Here is a 22,363-nt window from a genome sequence, read left to right as displayed (position 1 = left end):
TCAAACAATTGAATTATGACTGTCCAGTTCAGTGCTAAGTAGTCTTTTGCATTGATTCCCAGCAACACTTGGGGCATGCATGAGCAAAAATCTATATTAACACAGGGTTACAACTTGCTATAATGAATGAGATAATCAAACACCCCCTAACTTTCTCATCCAGTTTCATGGGATTTTTGTTTCTGAAATTAAATTGCAGAGCTTCTGAATATAAGGGCTGTATGGTGTTGTTTTCATCTTATATATGTTTTGCCTTCTTTGGATCCATAGCTAGAAGATTTTAGCAAGCTACCCGCTCAGAAAATAGGCACCAGGATAGTATCGCGATGCACATTTCATGCTGAAAAAACATTTTTCATGCCCTATACAAGCAATATATATTTTACACATTGATAATGTATGGTTGACTTTAGGCCTACAACAATCATAGGAAAATTAATCCCATGAATGTTAATTTCGGGTTATGGCCAAAGCGCCATAAGGGCGGCGCCAAAGGGCGGCCTGTGGGCTGCGGGTTGCCGACCCCTGGTCTACGTGAACTCTGAACAAGAAGTGAGAATTGAGTCTTTTGCGGAAGCTTGTGAGCGACTCTGCGGTCCTGATATTGGAGGGAGCTCGTTCCACCAGACGGGGCTGTGGTCGTTCTTCTCTGTGTCCCGGGTGTCAGATCTCTGCTGTTCGTGGTTCCTCTTGGATCTCGTTGTCAATAGGGATGGGGTCGTTGACAGCGGTCTACAGGTTACTCCCGTTTCAACTGGCAGCTTAAAGGGGACATATTATACCACCGGGACGCCGCCCACCCTCACAGCTGCCCTGACTGTGACAAGACCTTCATTTCCCTGACCCACTTGACTGTTCACCTCGCTTCTCACAGCAAGGTGAGGAAGTTCAGATGTGGGACCTGTGGAAAGTCCTTCCATCAGTCCTCCCACCTGGTTGCTCACAAAACGATCATCAGCGGGGATCGGCCCTTTAAGAGCCCGGTGTGTGGGAAGAGCTTTGGCCGGGCCTCGCACCTCAAGACCCACCAGCGGCTCCACATGGGGGAGAAGCCGTACACGTGCTCCTACTGCAGCCCAGCCTTCTCTCAGAAGGCTGGGCTGATGGCGCACGTTCACCTGCACACAGGGGAATTCCCCTTACAAGTGTGACAGGTGTGGGCATGCCTTCCGCTCCCTGTCCAACCTGCTGGGCCATAAAGCGCAGGAGTCCCCCCAGCCGGCTGCGCCCCGACCGGGGTCCATCCCCACGGCCCAGCAGCGCCACACCCCGCTGGACCCCCCCCCCCCCCCCAAAGAGGTCCCTGCGGGCATCCATACTTGAAGTTGTTATGAAGTCTAGTCTCCAGACCGATCTGTTTTCCGGTTTTATGTCATAGCCTACGAACTTCTGAGGGGCGTTTCCTGAACACTCTTATTTTGGAAGAAGGGAAGGTTTGCGTAAAGACACATAACAGCTTCCGAACCTCCGAGCTGTTTTGAAGGCAGCATCAGGCCCAGTTGGGGGGGGGCAATCATACTTGAGTACGGTAGAGGGCAACTTTGCCTATGGCGACTACTGCGCCCCAAGACTGCCAAAGACAAAAAGTTTAGCCCAACTTTGGTTTTACTTCATTCATAACTTACCCATGTCATGTTTCATTATTAAGTTAAATATTATTAGTCCAGTAATGCTGTTGGAATATTAATAATCTATTCTCCTATTCAAGTGATCTTTTCATAGTTGCAGTATACAAGCAATGAAGCTTGGATAAAAAGGGCTTCCCTTGAGCTGGGTGTGTTACCCATATTATCTAAATATAGTATTCTTCAAACGGAAATTCTGAAACTTTAAACCAGTCATAAAAAATACATAAACAACGACATGAAAGCCCCCTCTGAATCCCACACACGTGCTTCAAAGAACTGACGACATGAACTCACCGGTCCCTCTCAACTCTGCGGTGCCGTTGGCTCTAGATTTTAGGAGTGTGGTGAGGATTACATCAGCCCACTTCCTGTACGCATGGAACATCCAAGGACCCCAAATTAAAACCGACTGACTCTTTGTTTACGTCTGTTTGGGGAGGTTGGGATTAACATCCGTTCAAAAGGTGTTCAGTTCTGCTTCTCCAGATGATCATCACTAATCACACAAAAAAACAGTGTCCATTATCCCCGGGAAAGAGAGATTTACTTCATAATGTAGTACAACTTTTTATTTAAAAAAAGAATGCTGAAACCCCTAAACAAAAAACAAACAAATATATTGCCAATGTGTGTCATAGCATCATAGTAGGTATAGTTCCGTTTTTATTTCAAGTAACACCTTGGGATTCCTTTATCAAACAACCAACAGATAACTAGTGGCCCCTATTGCTCTTTGTCTGTGTGAGATGGTAAACGTGCCCTCGTTGACACACTGTCAAACTCACAACCAACTCAATGAACTTTAGGACCCCCAAAGAACAGAGCAGAATAGAACACAGGCACACACAGACAAAGAGGCTCTCCTCATCTGTTGAGTTGTTTGATTTCAATCCATCATAAAGTTCAGTCTTGACCACTTTTTGAACACTCTGAGAAGATTTGTGAGTTGAACAATTAAACAGAATATATTGTACATAATCACACTTTTTTCCTTTCTTCCAAACTACGTCTGAGAGACCTTTTTCAGAAGATATAAAGACTAATTTCTACTCCAAGACATGATGCCTCATATCCAACCCTGTCACAATTACCACGGTGGGGTAGATATGGTACAAAAACATGCACATATACACACATATATATATATATATATATATATATATATATATATATATATATATATATAAATGAAAAATGTATGAAAAAACGTTTTAACTGTAGGACCAGCCTTTATATTTTTATTTCGATTGTTAATGATTTTCATTTTGTTCCCCAGTAAGGTCTATACAACCTTTAGGAAATGCGCTTTATAAAACAGTAGTGTATGACGCCGGGAACTTTGGTTCAATTCCAAATACACAGACAGAGATTTGTTTAAGACAGCCATATTGTTTTCCTTGTAAACCCACACAGTGGAAAAAAATGAAGAATTGTCATACAGTACAGTCTCAAACAAAATAACACTTACAAAAAATGTACTAGTATAAAAGTCTTGATGTTGAATATCCCTCTATAACCATTACTCCGTAAAACTTAACTTGAGAATACACAAAAAAAGCATTTTGTGTTATGTGTAGGATTTTAAAGTAAAAGTGTTGTATGGCAGTTCGAATTTGGCAGGTTTGCACTTAAAAAGTTAAATCAATTTAATTTTAAAAAGGTATTTTCAATTATTATTATTTACTTTTGTAACATTTATAAAAAAAGAAAGAAAAATAATATGGATCAATGTTGCCTCTGGCTTAAGTGCGGATCTTACATCAAAAACCCCTATCAAGAAAAGGAATATAAATAAAAAAGCATAGTGGTAAAACAGCATAGCAGCTAAATGATAGGACAGATATAAAGCCTTCCACTATAAAGGGATATACTTGGATAAAAAATGATTACAAATCAAATCATCAACAATAATAAACAGTTACAAACAAGTCATAAGGAACGAAATAAGAAATAATTATTTGGACGGCTAAACTTTGCATAACAAAAAATCGTAACCAGACTCCATAGAACCAAACTACATATTCGACTTCACTTTAGACATAGACAATAGCCTATAAATAAATGTTTGATTTATTTCTCGGTTTCAAATGCTTTACTAATGTGTCCGTCAGTAATATCTGTGTGTGAACCCCGTACAGTTACGGTTTGCCGAAGATATTTATTATATATATATGTATAGATATAAAGTTATTATAATAATATCTAATATATAATTACTAGTAACTTTTGACGGCAGTATATTTGAACAAAACAATTCAATTGTAAAACACAAATTCCACGTAAAAAAATATGACTAATTATTGCTAGAACTGGTTCTTTGGGAGAGCTACACCTCTATAAGTAAAACGTGGTGTAAGCTGTCTGAAATGTGGGGGATGTTGTTTATTTGTATGTCGTTTCTAGGCGACCGCATAACCAGAAACTATAAAACAAGGAAATAGCTTCAATGTTGAGGTTGCACAAATGGCACCTCTCAACCCTTTTTTACATTTCTATCTCCCTCAGAATCCTGAATGAGGAACATCTGATAAACTAAACAGCTGATTCAGGAATTTGGGATATGGTTTGTGGTTCAATTGTCAAAACTGAACAAGAATGCACACTATTTAATGATATATATCTGTCAGGCCGCGAACGTTACCATGAGGGTCGCCGGCGTGTACGACCCATCAGTTGCGTCGGGAATAACACACTCAATGTGTTCCGTCTGCACGGCTTCTAGGGTTGGGAGGGGGGTTTCAAAAGTGGTACGACCCAGGCATGGCAGGGTACAGGTAAACAGGATCATGCCACCCAGGAGCACGCACCCCCCGCTGAAGTAGAATGCAATGTCAAAGGAGAGGGTCAGGTCGTAGAAGCAACCTAGAAAAGAGAGAGAGAAAGCATGAGCGTCAGAGAGACAAAATCACACAGATAGCTAAGGTCAATATTATCCCGGGTTAATATTAAATCATTTAACGGAGCTTGATAACACAACATTATTGTGTTTTACTGTCATCAATAATGCATACAAAGTAACATATAAAATCCTAACACGTAACAATCATTACCCGCAACCAGCTGTTAACTAGCTGCGCTTTAGGAAAAGAACACATTCAAACTATACCGTCTATTATCCCTCTGGGGAAGGGCCGCCGTTGTTGTCAACAAATGAGTGAGATAATTGGTCCATGGCCTACCTACGACTGGAGGCCCCAGGGTGATTCCCAGGCCTCCGAAGAACATGAGGACGCCGTGGGCTTCAGAGAGCTTCTCCTTGCCCACTATCTCGTTGGTGATGTACGGGGTCAGCGACCAGTTGCCGCCCAGGAAGCCCATCCACACAGCCAGGATCTGCAGCCCCAGGTAGAACCTGCACGCAGAGGTCAAGAGGTCACTCAGCATTCTGAGCATGCATTTTTTGCATGCTGAGAATGTACGCCCCCGAGGTATTCTCAGAACAGAGCTCCTCTGAAAATGCTGGGTTGCGTCGCCATTATTGGCATGTCAACGCTGTGCCACTAATGTGTGGACAGGAAGTATCCCGGAGGTATAAAGATTGATGTCATCGTTTACGAGTGGACAATCGTGTGGATGGTGGCTTTGGAGCACCTACCGTTCATTAGCATGGCAGCGACAAATCAATCACATTAAAAACAATTCCACATTTACTAACACTAAGCATTCATGTAAAATAAAAGCAGATTTTTTTTCCCAGATTATTATCAAGTTGAGGTTACTAAAGGAAAAAAGAAAAGAAGGTCAATATGCTAGCAGGAAACAAACAAACATCAAAAAACAACCAAGCTTCCAGACCAGTCTGTGTGCTTACTTGGTGAACGGTATGAGCAGCAGGCCCAGCCCGCTGCCCACCATGGTGAAGATGAAGAGGGGGATGCTGTGGACGAAGGGCAGGTCCACCATCGCTCCCAGGCCCAGCTTGCCAAAGCCGCTGGCGATGGCGACCAGCGACACCAGCGGGAAGGTGGCGGTGCCCTCCTCCATGAGCCCCTGGCTCCGGGCTACGTCCTCCATGAAGAGCAGGGTGGGGAAGGCACCTATGGAGTGGGGGGGTGAGCAGTTTAGCGGGCCACCGATGACTGACAGCGCCGGGCAGCTGTGGGGGGTGGGGGGGAGGAAAGCGGTTAGAATTTGTTTTTGTTTGTTTTCTGTTGTCGGTTATTTAGTGGCTTCTATTGACACACCGGGCAGTATCTGGATAACCGTTCCATGACCTGGTAGGTTTAAGGAAGTTTGTATAGACACAGTATTGTTTTTGGACCGGGATGGGCCCCTCCTTATTTGTTTTTAGGCTGAATTACCTTCACCGCCTGTCAAGGTACCTTACAAAATAAAGAACGTAACGAAAAAGGTCACATGATCAAGGATTTGTTCCTGTCCCTTTGTCTGTTCACATGTGTGGGGGTGGGGGTGTGGTTGTGGTTTACTGGTTCACCGGATGGCAGCTTAAGCATGCAAGTGTGAAGACGACCAGCTGCCACCTTGCTCTCGGTTACGCACTACAACAACGCCTGTGAGTGTCTGTGACCTCAATATAATTCACCACCAATGACAACGGCCAAACAAAAACATTTATGCACAAAAATATGTGAAATATATTTGGTTTGTAAACGTTTTGTCATTGCTGGAAAACATAGAACATTTTGAATAAGACTTACCAAGGGCGAAGAGGAAGAAGGAGATACACAGGGCCATGAAGACTCGGTTCTGGAACACCGCTGATGTAGAGGACATGCATCTAGAGAGAGAGAGAATTCGAGAGACATAAATAGAGAGATATGAAGCGAGAGTGAGGAGTGTGGGCGAGCGAAGTGCCAGAGGAAACCAATGTCAGGGAACGATAACTCATTTCATAGAACACAGAGAGGGTGAACTGAAAAAGTGACCCATGCCACACTGTGAGGTCACCGGGTTAAACGTGCTCCTGGTGGTTAGTTGCTGAGGGGAAGGAGCATTGTACGCGTGGCGGGATCGTGTGTCACATGAACTGGAAGTCGGCCTCACACATACCTTGAATAATCCCTCAGCCTGCTCTTTATCTGCCGGACCAGGTCCGCAAAGTCGCGAGCCCTCCTCCTCTGGAACGGCTCCTTCGTCTCCACGGTGAGCATCACTGCGTCCTTGGTCAGCAGAGGCTTCTGATTGGCCGGGGCCTCGTCTGGGCCCGGCTTCTCCGACAGCCTCGCGGCCTCGGCCCTCTCCAGGAGGGCCGCGCGCTGCTTGAGGTAGTACTTGGGCGGGGTCAGGGGTCGCATGGGGCCGGCGCAGGCGATGATGTTGAGGGACACGGCGCCCACGATGAGTAGGCAGCCGCTGACGCCCAGCAGCTCGATCAGCTTGGTCTGCAGCGTGGCGTAGAGGAAGCCGCCCATGCTGGAACCTAGCCCACGAGACATTGGCGCACGCACCGTTGATTGACAAGCCAAATAAGCCAATCCACTTTGGTCTGAGTATCGGTAAAAGGCGATGGATTTATTGAATACAAACTCAACTGAACTCCACATTTTGACTTTGTGTCAGACTGACACAGAGGACCAAAAATGGGTTTCCCAATTCTCCAAATGTGCTATTAATATATTTACCAACATATTACATATAACATAATAACGTAATAGTGCAAAAAGACAACAAATAATCACAACATATACAGACAGTACATAGTATAATATTCACAGTGTTTGTAGGTAGTTGTTGAGGTCCAAATAAAGGTGCAATATAGTAAAGTGCAAAACTGCTGAATAGCAGCATAGAGTTACAGTTATACGTTATTCTGCATATAAGTTATCGTGCATATGAAGGGCATAGTACAGAATGTTCATGGAATGTTCTTGAGTGAGTTGAGGTGTGATAGTCTGTGGGAAAAAGCTGAGAATGCAATCTAATTTGAATAGCCCCTCCACAGACTGACTGCCTCAGGGGGCTTCACATGCCCACATGGTACAAAACCCCCTTACCCCTAAGGAAAAACTCCCTCAATCTAGAGGAAAAACCTCCAGGAAGGAATGATTACTTCTAAATGGATCAAGTGGCAACACTTTATGTGTGACTTGGTGTTGTTTGTTCGACAGTGGTACTGCAGTATGGACATTATCTACCTGTGCCCACAATTCCCAGCGCAAGGCCCTTCTTCTTGTCAAAGTACAGGCAGGTAATGGTGAGCGTGGCTGCGTACACCAGTCCGCATCCCACACCTTGGGGACAGAGAGAGGGAGAAAATGTAAAATAATTACCACCAGGACAAAATCACTGTTAGCTAAAGTCAATATTAGCTGGGGTTCATTTGAGAGAGAGCGAGAGAGCGAGAGAGAGAGAGAGAGAGAGAGAGAGAGAGAGAGAGAGAGAGGGGGGCTCTCCGGCATAAGCTCGGGGCAGAGACACATTGGCACCAGAAAGGAGTGAATGAAAGAAAGAAGGCAAGAAAAAATTACTTTATCTATCAAGCATTTGACTGTTTTTTCAAGGGCACTATGTATTTGATTACCGTGTCTCTCATCCTAGAATAACAAGTCACCATGACCATGGATTAGAAACAGAACAAATACACAGATAGCCAAATATATCTTTGGCGGAGGAATAGAGGGGATGCCTTTCCGTTCAGCCGTTAACAAGAGATCAGTCTAGCGGTTAAAGAATTTGATCCGTACTTAGCCGACTGACCCACATCTGATCCAGAGGAATATTTTCATGGCCCGGTCACATGACACACGCTTCCTGCTCCAATCAAGAGGGCTCATTCATTATGAGTCAGCGCTTCCAAAATGACCGACTGAGTCATTGGAACTGGTGGGATTGTGTGTGAGTGAACATGTTCATTTCCGTTTACAGTCTTAGTCTTAGTCTTTCAACCGAGTAATTTTTTTTTTGGGCTTTCTTATTCATCGTGTTGCAGTGTTGAGTACAGTTGCCTGTGATGGCTTCTCTGACAGTTATAAACGGTCTTGTGTGTGTGTGTTTCATTTCCGCTGACTACACTGTAATCTGGGCTCCTTCCCTTTCTTCATCCTGTGTTATCTTCAGTTCATCCTTCCTTTGAATTTACCTCAACATTTAAAAATATCTCAACTCAGCAACAAATTTAGCTTTTGCTTCCGAAACTCACCGACAACGATGCCGAAGGAGAAGATGAGGAAGGGGATGTTTGGAGCGAACGCGCTCAGCATAAGCCCCCCCGCCACCATCACCCCGCTGAAAACAGTGACCGGACGCGCCCCAAAGTGCTCCACACTTGCACTGCAAATGGGACCTGAGAGAAAGACACACACGAGAGACCATGTTAATGTGGGAGAGCAGAAAAGAGGGTTGAGGGCGAGACAAAGAATATAAAGATAAAAGGGCGGAAGAAGAGAGGGATGGAGATACAGAGGGAGAGATGGAGAGAAAAGGGGGGAGAGATATAGAGACCTAATGTGGGTGAGAAAAAAGTTGGAGTTAGAGGGAGGGGGAGGGAGCAAGAAAGAGAGAGAGCGGGAGAGACAGAAAGGAACAGAGGGAGATGATGACTCGGCATGACTGGCGTATGATGACTAGAGCAAATACAATAGAACAGAATAAAAAAGCACAGAAAATATAACCAATGGTGTTTGTACTGGGATTACCTGACCAGCAATATATCTCTAGGAGGCTAGGACCATTATAACTTGTACATTCACGATTCCCTAGACATTGAATAAGATGTTTTTATGTGTGTGTGTGTGTGTGTGTGTGTGTGTGTGTATTCATTGGTGTGTGAGTCCCTGACCTATTCCTCAACCTCAATGTGTCGTATCAAAGAGCCCAAGGAAACAGGCATTGATGTTGTCATGTGTTACTCCTGTGGCCAAGAGACCCGCGATGTGGGGAAGGAAAGAGCAAGGGGGACGCCCTCGTGGTGAGACCAGGGCGTTTCAGGGGGGAAAAAACATGGTATTTATTTCCATATCCCTCACTGCATTTTTACAACTTATATCTCAATACATAAAAAGTGTGTCTCTCTCACCCACCCACACCCACACACACACACACACACACACACACACACCCACACCCACTCCGAGGCTGACTTACTGACGATGAGGCCCAGTCCAGAGACCAGCGAGCCCACCCAGGCAGTCAAGCCCTTTCCTTCCTGGAAGACGTGCAGCCACTCTGGGAACAGGACTCCCACAGACAGGGGAGACCCGTAGGCCAGGAACTGAGCCATGAAGCAGGCCACGACAATGACCCAGCCCCACCCGCCGTCCAGGGGCTGCTGGGCTCTGGTCTCTGAGCTCCTGCTGCCTTTGGAGGTGTTGCCGGTGGTGGTGCCGGTGGTGGTGGTGGTGTCTGAGGAAGCCATGTTGCTTTCCGACAAAAGTGGCTGAGTGGGGAGAATCAAGCGCCTCCACTGATTGGCTGTAATGAGAGGAATGTTACATGCACAATACATGTCAAATTGATGGCAGAGAAAGGTGCAGGTCATTTTATAAGAAAGAGGGGGGAAGGGAAGGAAGAGGATGAGGAGGTGGAGAGGAGATGAAAGGAGAACAGGGTGAGGGTAATGGGAGGGTTTTCAAAAAGGGGGGAGAATTAGAGAGAAGGGGGAAAATAAAGGGAGGGGGAGGGAGGAATGGGAAAAAGAGGGGGGGGAGGAGAGTGCGGAAAAATAGTCAGTGAAAGGGAAGGAAAAAGAGGTTACCAGAACAAAGTCAAGGAAACCGGTGTGTTTATATTATGTCTGGTTTGTGACAATCATAACTTCAAAAATAACATTCAAGTTAAAGTTGTTCTTTGTCTGAAATGTTTCCGTACCGATTCACGACACAATTGTGTAATACGTTGATAAGAATACCGCAATATGTTTCAATTCATCCATTGTTATTTAGAATAACTAACAAATCCTTCGACGATATTTGACTAATGAAATGGAAAAAGCTTGCTGTACAAAGCGACGGGAGGCAGCCGCCTCGATGCGTGTCTGCTACACGCAACCAGGCGCACGTGATAGCAACCGCGAACATGCGCGTGGTCGGATTCACCAGGGCATGCTGCGCATCGATGACAATCAAACTTCAATGGTAAACATAAGCGTCACTTCCACATGTTATATCGGTGTCCAAAAAATCGGAAACGGTTGATTCTGCCTAACCGTTACACAAACATAGCAAGCTGTATAAAATATATTGATATTCAAATATATATCATCAATAGACAACAGAATAGTAACGTTCAGCGGGCCTATATGTATATATATAACGTTACAGAGGGAGAGATAGGCCAATTAGGATACTATTCGTTACCATTAACAATAATATTGAACCTTATTAGGCAATATGGAATAAATTAAGGACATAACTTACCTAGTTAAACTAGACACCTGCAAGATGCTCTATTCAGGGCGTCTCTATAAACCAGCCAATTTTTCGCACTGGAGATGCGGTAGCCCCCCCCCGAACACAACTATCATAGCCCCACGCACATTTCCACCACGATAAATCTGCTGTATCGGCCTCGGTAGCGCTGAAACGCGGCGGAGGTGCAGTGCTGTTGTGGCATCATCTGTCTGAATGAGAAAGCCGGCAGAAGGAAGGCAGCGCTATTGTGTTGCCTAGCAGAGACGGAGAGGGGAGTGAACCGGTTTGAAGCTGTTCTCGCTGGTCTTCTCTTCGTTTGCCAGAGCGTTGATCCACAGAGGTGGCCACTTCCTTGTGTCTCGCGCGCTCTGTCTGCCTGTCTGTCCGTGTCTCACTCTCTTTCTTCTTTCTATCTATCTCTATGTATCTCTCTCCCTCTATATCTCTCACTCGTTGACCCCCCCCCCTCTCCCAGTGAAAAGGTTAAAAAACGGTTAAAAAGGAGGCAATTGTAGAACAATTATGTCATCGGAGTAGATGTGTTGTCATCATCATCATCTCTCTCTCTCTCTCTCTCTCTCTCTCTCTCTCTCTCTCTCTCTCTCTCTCTCTCTCTCTCTCTCTCTCTCTCTCTCTCTCTCTCTCTCTCTCTCTCTCGGGGTGAGTCAGTGTGTTTGCGTGCGTGTGTGTCTGTGTGAGAAAGAGTGGGTGTCAAATAGGCAGCTGTTTCAAACATCAACAGCATGTCCTTCGGGCTTGTTTCCTTAGTTTATGGTGTTTTGTCAAATGTAAATTGTCAAATATACGAAGTTAAATCTTCAGAAGACACAACAAATATTAACATTGTTTGTTGGGAATGAGACGTTTGATAACCATACGGAGTACACTGAGTGCCCTATTTCATAATAGACTAAAACATAGAACACAATGATCCCTGCCAGCCTGAACCGGTTCCCAGTCCTTTACAACGGTGACTTGCACACGTGTGCTGGGGGAAGATGCTGAGTGCGCGCTCCCATTCATTTAAAGCAACTTGTGAGGGCGACATCAAGCTATATAACTAGCTTGATGAACCACTCACACCTGAGTATCGTGGGTTATGCTATAGTGACCTTAAACAGACGATACGATTTGTAAAGGGGCTGAAAGTGTATTCTAACTATGTGCAACCATAATAAACAATGACTGAAGGCGGTTTTCTAAAAAGATCGACATATGGACGATTTGAAACAAAAACAACGCGGGGGCGCGCGTCGTCCACTCACGAGGAAACCCCAAACACATGACATCATTGTCGTCAGGAGAGTCTAATATTTCTGCTTTTTACATCGGCCGTATTTGACATATAGGCGTAAAAAAAGAAGCCTATGTAATGAATCAAGCTGGCCGGTTGCGAATTATAGGCCTACGGTGAAATTCAGGACATTCCTCTTGTTTCTCCGACAACACGTAACACGCATACATGTGAAATGTCGCCGCTATAGGGGAACAAGAAACTTTTAAGCGATGGAATCATATAATTTAATAGAGAATGTGTCCATTCCAGAGCGATTGAGAACCAATTGCAAAGATCGGTATTGCCAAGAGACGGGAGGCGGAGTACTATCCAGAACTGAGATTTTATTAACACCACTTAAACCAGCACATTCGTAAGCCAATGAGGACTGAACTGACAACTGAGACGGTCGTTCCGTCTGCCTAAAGTGTCCGTGCTAAACAAGTCCCCCCCCCCCCATCAATAGTTACGTGGGTGAATTATGTTAATCACCACAATATACAAATTTATGCTACATCTTGGGGAAATTGAATAACCCGAAATGGGGAGTGTAGGTTAATAGGTCTACCCAGAGGATACCACTCATCGTTCCACCACTGTTGTAAAGTGCATCCGTCAATGATCTCCCATCTGTGGGACCCTGATGTACGCAGACGACTTGGTCTTACACACTGGAAAGAGAATGAACAACTTGTTGCCAAATTGTCACTAACCTTGGAAAAAGTTGCAAAGTGGCTCAGTTCTTCATGACTCAAATATTAATAACGGTCATGGGCAAAAGATAAAAATAAAGTGCTAAGTTTCAAATAGTTTGGCCCCTGACGAGTTACTCTAATAAACTCAAATTTTAAACTAATACACATATGATAAACAATATTTTGACACAGAATATTGTATAATGTTGTCCTGGTTAATCTATGCTGGCCCTAACATCATTTGCACAATTAGACCTAGGTGGTGTCATGGGTAGAGGCTATTTTTTTTTTCTAGGAATTTTATGTCCAGTACTGCTGTCTACACAGCTGAATCGTCTACAACTGTCACCTCAGTTGCACGAGAGCTCAAGACCTCTGGATCGTCTCTGTTGTTTGAATGCAGGGAGAAAAGATATTTCAAGCAGAGATGTGAAGACGAAACAGCCTTAATCCATAAATGTGAAAAAGCTTAATAGTATTTAACTCTGCATTGTTATTACCGCTTTTACACAGAAAGATCATTCAAATCACTGCAGGAAACAATTTCCTACTGGTTCTGTTCAAAATAAATAATGAAGTAGGCTTCATTTGTGGATCATTTGTAAATGATGAAGCACATACTAGTAGGCACTAGTAGGCCTAGTAATAATGTCAATAAAAACGACTTCCATTCATGTTGACTAGCTCAGTGTTGTTGCGGAAACCAGTGCCAGGAATATGGATTGAATTCCAACATATTCTCACCTCACCTCGCCTCAAGGCCTTGCTCAACTGTTTTGGAAACAGTGATCTAGGGTCTGTGTGTGTGTCCATTTTATATCACACAGTGCCGCCTCCTTTGCCACCTGTGTTACATCTACCTGTGACATGTACTCTTTGTACTCTGAGCCCCTCCCTCTCCTTCGGCAAGCCAGTTATTGCATCCCATTCTCCAAGGATCTCCTAACTGGTTCTCGCAACTCCTTTTTGATATTGACTTGACTGTTGTAGTGCCCTAATGACTATCACCCTAACACTCCACTCTTATCAACTCTCAAATTAAAGATTGTTGCTGTTTCCTTGGTGATGGACATGAACACTGACTGAGATTTTTCCTTTTGTTCATATATTGTCAAAGACAAATGTGACTGTACACCTGCACAGTGCTTAAAGAGATACCCCAAGATATCTGTAATGATTAGTTACACTTTGCTTTGTGTCTTTATGTTTGGTGGATATGTGTGTGTGTGTGTGTGTGTGTGTGTGTGTGTGAGCGAGAGAGATAGAGACTCACATATACACACACACACACACACACACATACGTGTGTGGGCCACTCTATCTCTCTGACACGTAAGCAGTGTCAGAGAGATCGAGTGGCCGATTGCCGTGAACCAAATAGCTCAGATTTCCAAAGCTTCCATTCAAGAGACGGCTCACAACACAACACAAAACTGCAACTCAGCCGACAATAGCCGACAAAGCACTCTCACTTTCCTATGATAGTCATCTGCATGCTATTGTTGAGGAAAGGTCATTACATTCTTATGTATTATCTTCCCTTTATGGCCCAAACACTACAACTCTCATTACCACCCATTATCTCAGACAGCTGACAGTTATTTTAGTTGGCTCACTATTTTGGATGAAAAGGTATATTCTGTGTCCTAGGTTGGAGGGCAGCATGGGATCATTCCATATATTGTGTCCCTTTCTGTGTGCCTGGGGCAGATTGTGTGTGTTTGTGTATGTGTGTGTGTGTGTGTGTGTGTGTGTGTGTGTGTGTGTGTGTGTGTGTGTGTGTGTGTAGGATTTTGGTTGACAAAAAATTTGCAACCACTGGTGGTAGTGCAATGGGTCTGTAGTCACTGAGGTTATTGATAGTTGCATTTTTGGGAACAGGGATTATGGTAGCCGACTTGAGACATGGTAGGACGGTGGCATGTGTCAGGGACAGGTTGAAGATCTTATGGTACGGCCACACTGAACGCGTTACGTGCGTTAGAGGCGTTGAAAATCTGCATTTTTGCATAGGGAACTATTGGTTAAGGCGCGTAGACGCGTTACACGCGCTAAAGCAGCACGTTGAAGATCACTGCCAGCTGATCAGCACAAGCTTTGATTACTTCGCCAGGCACTCCATCAGGTCCAGTGGCTTTTCTTTTGTTCACTGACCTGAATACACGACTCACTTGATGTTCCTGGATAGTGAGTGTGTGTTGGCTTGTGGTCGGAGGGGTCAGCATGTCTGTGTTGGGCCTTGTTGCCTCAAAGCGGGCAAAGAAATGGTTTAATTCCTCTGCCAGCGAGGCGTTGGCACTGATGGTCACTGAGGGGCTGCTTTTGTAGTTTGTGATACGTTTTAATCCCTGCCACACTTGACGTGGGTTGTTGTTTGTCAGATGGCCCTCAACCTTCCTTTTGTAGGCCTCCTTCGCACCTTTAATGCCTCTCCTCAGGTCCGCTCTCGCTATGCTGTACAGGGTATTGTCCTTTGTTTTGAACGCTCTCAGGAGTGACTGGACTTCACTTGTAATCCAGGGTTTACGGTTTGGATAGACTTTGATGTTCTTATCAACCGTCACATTGTCAGTGCAGTATTTGATGTATGACAATATGGTGTCAGTGAAGCCCTGTAGATCCTGTTGTTCAAGGATACTCTAATCTGTATGAGCGAAGCAGCACTGCAGTTGGGAGAGTGCACCCTCTGGTCAGGTTTTTACAGTCTTTGTGACCGGCTTGGTTTTCCTCCTAAGAGGAGTGTATGCTGGGATGAGGAGCAGCGAAAGATGGTCAGACAGGCCCAGACGTGGGAGGTGGACTGCTCCATAAGCATGCTTTATGTTAGAATAGACACGGCAGTGTGTTGTTTCCTCTGGTGGAGCACCGTACATACTGTACAAATCTGGGAAGGACTGTCTTTAGGCATGCTTGATTAAAATCCGCAGCGATGATACCCATCAGGATGAGCTTGCTGCTGTTTATTGACACTATCATGTAGGTAGGTAAGAGCTATGCTAACATTTGGTTGAATATAAACAGCAGTGATAATTACCACTGTCAGCTCTCTGGGCAGATAGAAGGGTCTGCAAACTACTGTCATTGCTTCTGTTTCCGGGGAGCAGTGAGTGACTGTGCTCTTACTGCTTGCGCACCAATCATTGTGCACATAAACACACAGTCCCCCTCCTCTGCTCTCACCGGAGTTCTTGTTCCTGTCGGAGCGGCGGATAGTGCGTCCCGCTAGTAGAACTGACGCATCCGGGATCAGCTGATTGTCTCCGTGATGATGATCATAACACAGCAATCGCGAACAAAGCTGTTGGCTGCTAGATTTTGTGAACGATGAATCTTGCGTTAGTCAGGAATATGCTTGGTAACGGGGTTTTGAGTGGCTGTTTCCGTAGCCGGGCTAGAAGACCCGCTCGGCAACCCCGCTCCTGGTTGCGCTCCCTGCGCCGCCTACGCCGTTTGCCGGCCCGGGGCCGACAACAATCCAAGGGGACTCCGGTATCCTCGCTATGTCGAGCGGGATGTTGTGATTCCGCTGGAAGTCGCTCGTGACTGCAACCTGACAACGCAACCCGATGTTCAGGAGCTGTGTGTGGCTGTAAATATGTTTAGCTTGACACCACGTCCTAAGACACACTAAAAAGACAAACAAGAGCATAATACACTAATCATAGAGCCAAGAGCCGCTGCGTCCGTGCGCGCCTCCAACATGCCACCAAATATGGTAATATACATTCCTAAAGTTCCCTTATATCCTAACCTTGCATGCGGGGGTTGTTAATTCGGGATGAAGCTGACGTAATTAATGTTAATATTTTATCATCTTTTAATATAAATAACATATCGCTTATCACACTCGCTGAAAGCAGGATCTGGTGAGGAGGATTATTGCTCTTTATATAGCCTATCAGTTAAATTGCACACAAACCTCAATCATCCCGAATGGGCAGCCTCTACATAAGAGCGGGATGGAGGAGCAACCTCCCCAAGGTTGCAAGAACATTTGTTTGACCGCTCATAATGTGGCTTTACTAGACTGCGTGTGTTGCAGACTATTACCGTGAATGTGTGGCAGCCAACTTTTTAGGGTAGTTGGATGCCATCTAGTGGACACACAATTGAATGTATAGGCAGTCAATTAGTAGGCTGGTAGAACAAGACCACATTCATGTGAACAACAACTTCTTTAAAGAGGTGATATTATGCCCCCTGATGTGATGTGATAAGCCATTACAGGCCGTTTGAAAATCGGCCTTTTCCTGTGTTTAGTGACAACATGAGTGGGAGTGTCCACCTAGATGTATGTTGGCTAGATATTAAGCAACATCTGTTAGTCCACTGGGTAGGCTGGTAAACTGATCTATCCAGCATTCACGTTGGTGGATACTCACACACCTGGTGGCCTAATCACCACTTTAACAATAATTGGGATTGTATAGATGGGATCCAATTATTTGAATAAAGACAATTATAGGCTACTATAAGACGTTTCTTAGCCAATAGATGCATACATTTAATGATGAATGACATCTTCACATATAACAAATACAGAAACACATAAAATGTATACATCATCTGGAAGGTACAAGAAAAGTTCTTAATTAATGATTCCTACTCCATTCCTTCGATATGTCTAAGAAAAAAAAAGTTACCTTTTAAGCAAACAAATAGTTTGATTAAAGATTAAAAATACTCAGTCACACTGATTCAACCCAAAATACAAAATATTACCTAACTTTGAGTTGGCCAAAAACAAATGACCAATACGTAGGCCTGAATGCAACCACAGCACTGACCTGAAAAATGGCATTCAGGTAAAAATTACTTGTTGGTTGGTGAAAGTGATCAGACATACACAATGAGACTTGTGTACGTTTGAGATGATGCTTGGGAATGGTGAGTCTTTCCAAAACGGCCACCTAGATATTTGTGGCTGCGGCAGAGATTTATATATTCGCTAAGGAGCCGTGCAAATATAGTCAAGCCGCTGTTTAAGTCCTTCTAAAGGCATTTAAAGTATAGACACCCATATAGCAATAACTGCTAACTGGAAGTACCGAAGGTGGAGTTATGTGTGTGTGTAGTGTGCTATGGGGTGGACACCCATATAGCAATAACTGCTAACTGGAAGTACCGAAGGTGGAGTTATGTGTGTGTGTAGTGTGCTATGGGGTGGTGTGTGAGTTAGAAGTAGCTCTGCAGAGGTTCCCCCAGGATGTTCTCCATCTCCTGGATGACCTTCTGGACCTGATGTTCCACCTCCTCGGATTCATCTGGACAAGGGAAACAGACATAGGTAGTTCAACCCAAATCCTACAGGCAGGCGCTATAGGGCACCCAAAGCAACATCATATATTCAACGTGAAAGGAGAACGTGCATGTATTTATGTGGGACACACAACGTTTTAATTATTTAACATCATTTTGTATTGTGCAAAGTTTTGCAGCAATTTTTAGGCGAGCACGAAAAATATTACATGATCTGAAATGTTTTTGGAGGAATCATGAAAATTATGCGATCTGTGCACTGTTGGACAGACTTTTATGAAAGGTGAGAAATGACAAGGGTATTTACTACTAGATGCATTAGTATTGATCCTATAGACCTGCACACACATTCCAAAGGTAAGCTTTGAACTGACAATGAACTTACAAAATGTACTATTGCACTCTCTCATTTGGCGGAAGAGCAGCTTCGATTTAACGACTTAGGAAGTTCAGATCGGCGCTACTCATGACCTCAGCTTCCAATACCGGCACCACATGTTAACATATTAGGCCGGTATGGGACTGGAGCATCCCTACGTTGGACCCAAAGGGACTGGGGTGGGCTATCTTACCCTCCATGAGTTCGGCCAGGAAAGGGATGGTCTCGGGCAGCAGCACCATGTAGTTCTCCCTCAGCTTGCGGGCCAGCTCCATCACCATCAGCAGAGCGGAGAAGCGCACCTAAGGTGTGGAGAGCAGGGGGTGAGTGGAGGTGACCAGAGATGTGAGCCAATGTCACTTTGACATTTACTCCTGGCTGGCTTCATACATTAAAAACACACGCTGATTTTCCCTGAAGCAAACGACCTCGGCAACATTCCTATTCATTGTTAAGAAGAAAAATACGATGTACTATTGTGGTCATGTAGAATTCATCTGAGGTGATTTCAGATTCAGGTTATTAAGGAGCAGGTATTTATTTAAACTTCTGATATTTTTATTATTCCCCACAGGGAGATTCATTCCCTGTACTTGGTGTGCGCCTGTGTAGGACTCCTACCTTAGACGAGCTGTGCCGGGTCTTGAGCAGGACCTGGTAGTTGAGGGTCTTCCACTGCGTGTCGTCACCCATGGCAACGGAGAACTGGCCCAGGCAGGGCACCAGGTGCTGGGTCACCCGGAGCTGGTACGACTTCTCCCCCCCGAGGGTGTTCTCCAACTGAAGAACAACGTTTATGATAACCATGACAACCGAAATAGGTTCATCGCTTTAGAAAGCATAACTGGGCCCTTGTTCGTGCACCTACTTATTTCTTACTATTTTAAACATTATGCCATATATATTTCTATTGGAGAGCAAGAGAATATAACTAGAGGAATTACTGCTCTCCCCATCCATCTCATAAACTATTCTCAAAATGAATGCGAGACCTGCCTTGCTCAAAAGGCATCACAGAATTCACCGGGAATTCAGTCCACATTTCTTTACCCCTTGCTTCACTTAGCGACTTACTTTACTGTCGTTACGTTTCACCTTGCAAAGGAGTGCAGAAACCGGTAGAGCAAACCTTATATGACCTGCCAATCGGGTTTCCTAAAAAGAGTTTGGCTAGCTTCACCTAGATCCTACCTCCCATTTAGGCTTTACCTACTTCCCCTCCACGTTTGGCTGAATTCACGTTTGACTTTGGGCGTGCGTCTTCCAGCTGTGATGCTCGGACCCACCTGATCCACTAGGGGCCCCATGAGGGCCTCGGCGCGGTCCTTGCTCAGGAAGTGGTGCGTGTCGTACATGAAGATCTTGAACATGCAGTCCAGCACGTGGTGCAGCAGCATGGTGCTCTTGTCCACCCCGTCCGCCGAGTCAAACAGCGCCTCGTCTGGCCGGAGGGAGCGGGGGCAACCGTGTTATTTGACATAGAAGTCATTTCGGACCAAACATTCCCTGAATCTGTGACCTGCCTTAGCTCTTTAAAACTGGAGAATTTAAACAAGTTAGGAAAATTGAAATGTGTTGTATGCAAATATGAGTGGAGGTTGTCGATGAAAAGCTCAAACCTCCTTGTTAGCTATTCTATAAAACAGGGTTAATCAATCTGTCACACAACTCAGAAATCAATGTCATTTATAATTCAGCAATAAACTATAACTCAGTGTTTGTTGCTACAAGTTTGCGCTTGGCCAAAAAAAAAGTAAGAAGAAGCTAGTGGCTAGTCAGCACATTCTGTCTTCTGATCACATGACCATTAAAAGCGGCCAATCCAAAACGTGGAGAGCGGACCCACCTGTCTTTGCGACGTTGGTCTGCTGGAGGAGGTCGGAGAAGGGCTTGACGAGGTTGCCGGCGAACAGCACGAAGAGCCCCTTGAGGCGGTCTGCGATGCGGTCGGCCAGCCGGTAGAAGGTCAGCAGCCTCTGCTTCCCCTCCGTCTCCGTCTTGCTCCAGTCAAACAGCTGCAGCAGGAGGAGCCAGAGGACCACAGGTTATAGAAGGGTAGGAGATGTCTGACCACTGGACCCGGGTAAAACATAGCACAATCTAAAACGATATCAGCACACATGGGGGTGAAACAGCAAGCTTTCAACACATTGGAACCAATCAAGTTTTTCCTTGTTACCTTGAAGAAGAGCGGTCTGAAGGTGATCTCCGAGAGCTTCATCACCATGGCGAGGAGACAGTCGATAGTGAAGCCCTCCACCTCCGCCGTCTTCGGCAGATCACCCTGTCAGGAGAGGAAAAAACATGGCCGCTCGGATGCTTAGTGACAGCACCCCGGAATGGCAACGGGTCTTTGCAGTTGTATTATGAATGGTATCCTCGGGTGTTGAGGAGTATGAGCGCTTAAAACTACTACACTAGACCCCACCCACTTCAGAACAAACTGCACTGCTAGTCCTGTAACAATAGACTTTAGACAATAACCTATGAACGAGAACACTATACAAAACAGGACAATCAAGGTACTCCTGGACCAACGGGGATTCCCCGCTGGACCAACAGAAGTGAGGGGTAAAGACAGACAGAGGACAGGGCCTGCCACTACCTGACAGTGCTGGGCCCGGAAGTCCAGTGCAGTGAGGAAGAAGGAGGTGAGCTCTGACTGGTGGGTGTTCAGCTGATCCTTCTCCATGTGAGTGATGTGTGCCTTCAAAATTGACATGAGGGGACCTAGATGGCTCTGCAGAAACAAAGAAACCAATTTAAACTCAGCGTTTTGGTTATAATATTGGATTACAATGCACAATGACGCAAACGTTTTTAGATCAGAGCAATGAACCTTCGAGCACCGTCACACTCGTTTCACACACCTGCTTTGCGGGGACCATGTCGTTGTAGCACTTTGTGAGGGTGGGCAGCAGGACCCTGGGGGGCACCTTGGTGGCCAGGGTGGAGCTGAGGGAGGTGAGGCGGGCGGAGAGCTGGGGGGACGTGGCAGAGGTCTCTGCTAGCCGGGATATCCGACACACCTGATGATGAGAACCGATGAAGAACGTGTTGAGGACATGTCGTCGCAGGGCACACAGCATTTATGGGAAAGCACTTGTAATAATGACGATATTTTCTTTCACTTTCAAGATGATTAAAGACTCTGAAGATATAGTTAGTTGTGTGGCAAATTAAGTTAGCAATCGCAAGGATGTAAATAAAAATGTATATTAAGTATAAGTATTAAGTTCAAAAATACAAAAAAACTGAAATCGTAATGACTTCCACTATAAGGATTCACACATTTTGAAGACCTAAAGACAAACCTCATGTGATAATTATCACTCTACAAGTTGTATGAATGAAGTTATTATTAAGTGAAATCCCATTGGGCTGAGAAGCACTGCCATAACAACGACGCCTAAACACCCCAAAAAATCTTCACCCTTCCGTTCTCGCCACCACTGTCAGTCATATTCGAACAAACGTTGTGCATCGATTTTTTCTATCAACAAGTCATAATCGTGTGCTGCCCCTTCCTGCAACGCAGCGTTTTCAGGTGAGTGGGGAGGCGTGGCTGCTGACCTGTGAGACGGTGGCGTGCAGGTAGGGGCTGATGAAGTGGGGCAGCGTCTCCGACACGCGCTGCAGGGCCGTGACGGCGCTCAGCAGGTAGATCTCGTTGGACAGCAGGTCCTTCCTCTCCTCCATCGTCTGCAGCACCGCCGGCATCAGGCTGGAACAGACACACACAACTTTATTGATACTTCTTTTCTCCATTCCTCCCATTTTAACTAATCGTTACACATTGCATTATGCATGGGAACGTT

General features: G+C 45.1%; 2 protein-coding genes across 2 annotated transcripts; both read right to left on the bottom strand.

Moving 5' to 3' along the window:
- Nucleotides 1-1,379: 1,379 nt before the first annotated feature.
- On the bottom strand, nucleotides 1,380-11,425 carry LOC130371637 (monocarboxylate transporter 9-like). Its single transcript, XM_056577476.1, has 9 exons — nucleotides 10,943-11,425; nucleotides 9,672-9,998; nucleotides 8,728-8,871; nucleotides 7,724-7,819; nucleotides 6,639-7,008; nucleotides 6,287-6,366; nucleotides 5,440-5,665; nucleotides 4,808-4,980; nucleotides 1,380-4,490 (listed from the first exon to the last, which is right to left on the bottom strand). Exons 2-9 carry the CDS (start codon nucleotides 9,940-9,942, stop codon nucleotides 4,252-4,254), a joined length of 1,599 nt encoding a protein of 532 aa, XP_056433451.1. The 5' UTR covers nucleotides 9,943-9,998; nucleotides 10,943-11,425; the 3' UTR covers nucleotides 1,380-4,251.
- Nucleotides 11,426-15,066: 3,641 nt separating this feature from the next.
- On the bottom strand, nucleotides 15,067-22,267 carry heatr1 (HEAT repeat containing 1). Its single transcript, XM_056577514.1, has 9 exons — nucleotides 22,119-22,267; nucleotides 21,416-21,574; nucleotides 21,151-21,285; nucleotides 20,725-20,829; nucleotides 20,392-20,560; nucleotides 19,832-19,986; nucleotides 19,167-19,325; nucleotides 18,739-18,847; nucleotides 15,067-18,171 (listed from the first exon to the last, which is right to left on the bottom strand). Exons 1-9 carry the CDS (start codon nucleotides 22,263-22,265, stop codon nucleotides 18,083-18,085), a joined length of 1,227 nt encoding a protein of 408 aa, XP_056433489.1. The 5' UTR covers nucleotides 22,266-22,267; the 3' UTR covers nucleotides 15,067-18,082.
- Nucleotides 22,268-22,363: the final 96 nt, after the last annotated feature.

This window comes from Gadus chalcogrammus, chromosome 18 (genome assembly GCF_026213295.1).
Source record: "Gadus chalcogrammus isolate NIFS_2021 chromosome 18, NIFS_Gcha_1.0, whole genome shotgun sequence".
NCBI classification, from domain to species: Eukaryota; Metazoa; Chordata; class Actinopteri; order Gadiformes; family Gadidae; genus Gadus; species Gadus chalcogrammus.
The sequence above is the reverse complement of the archived record's forward strand: the minus strand, read 5'-3'. Positions and strand labels throughout refer to the sequence as shown.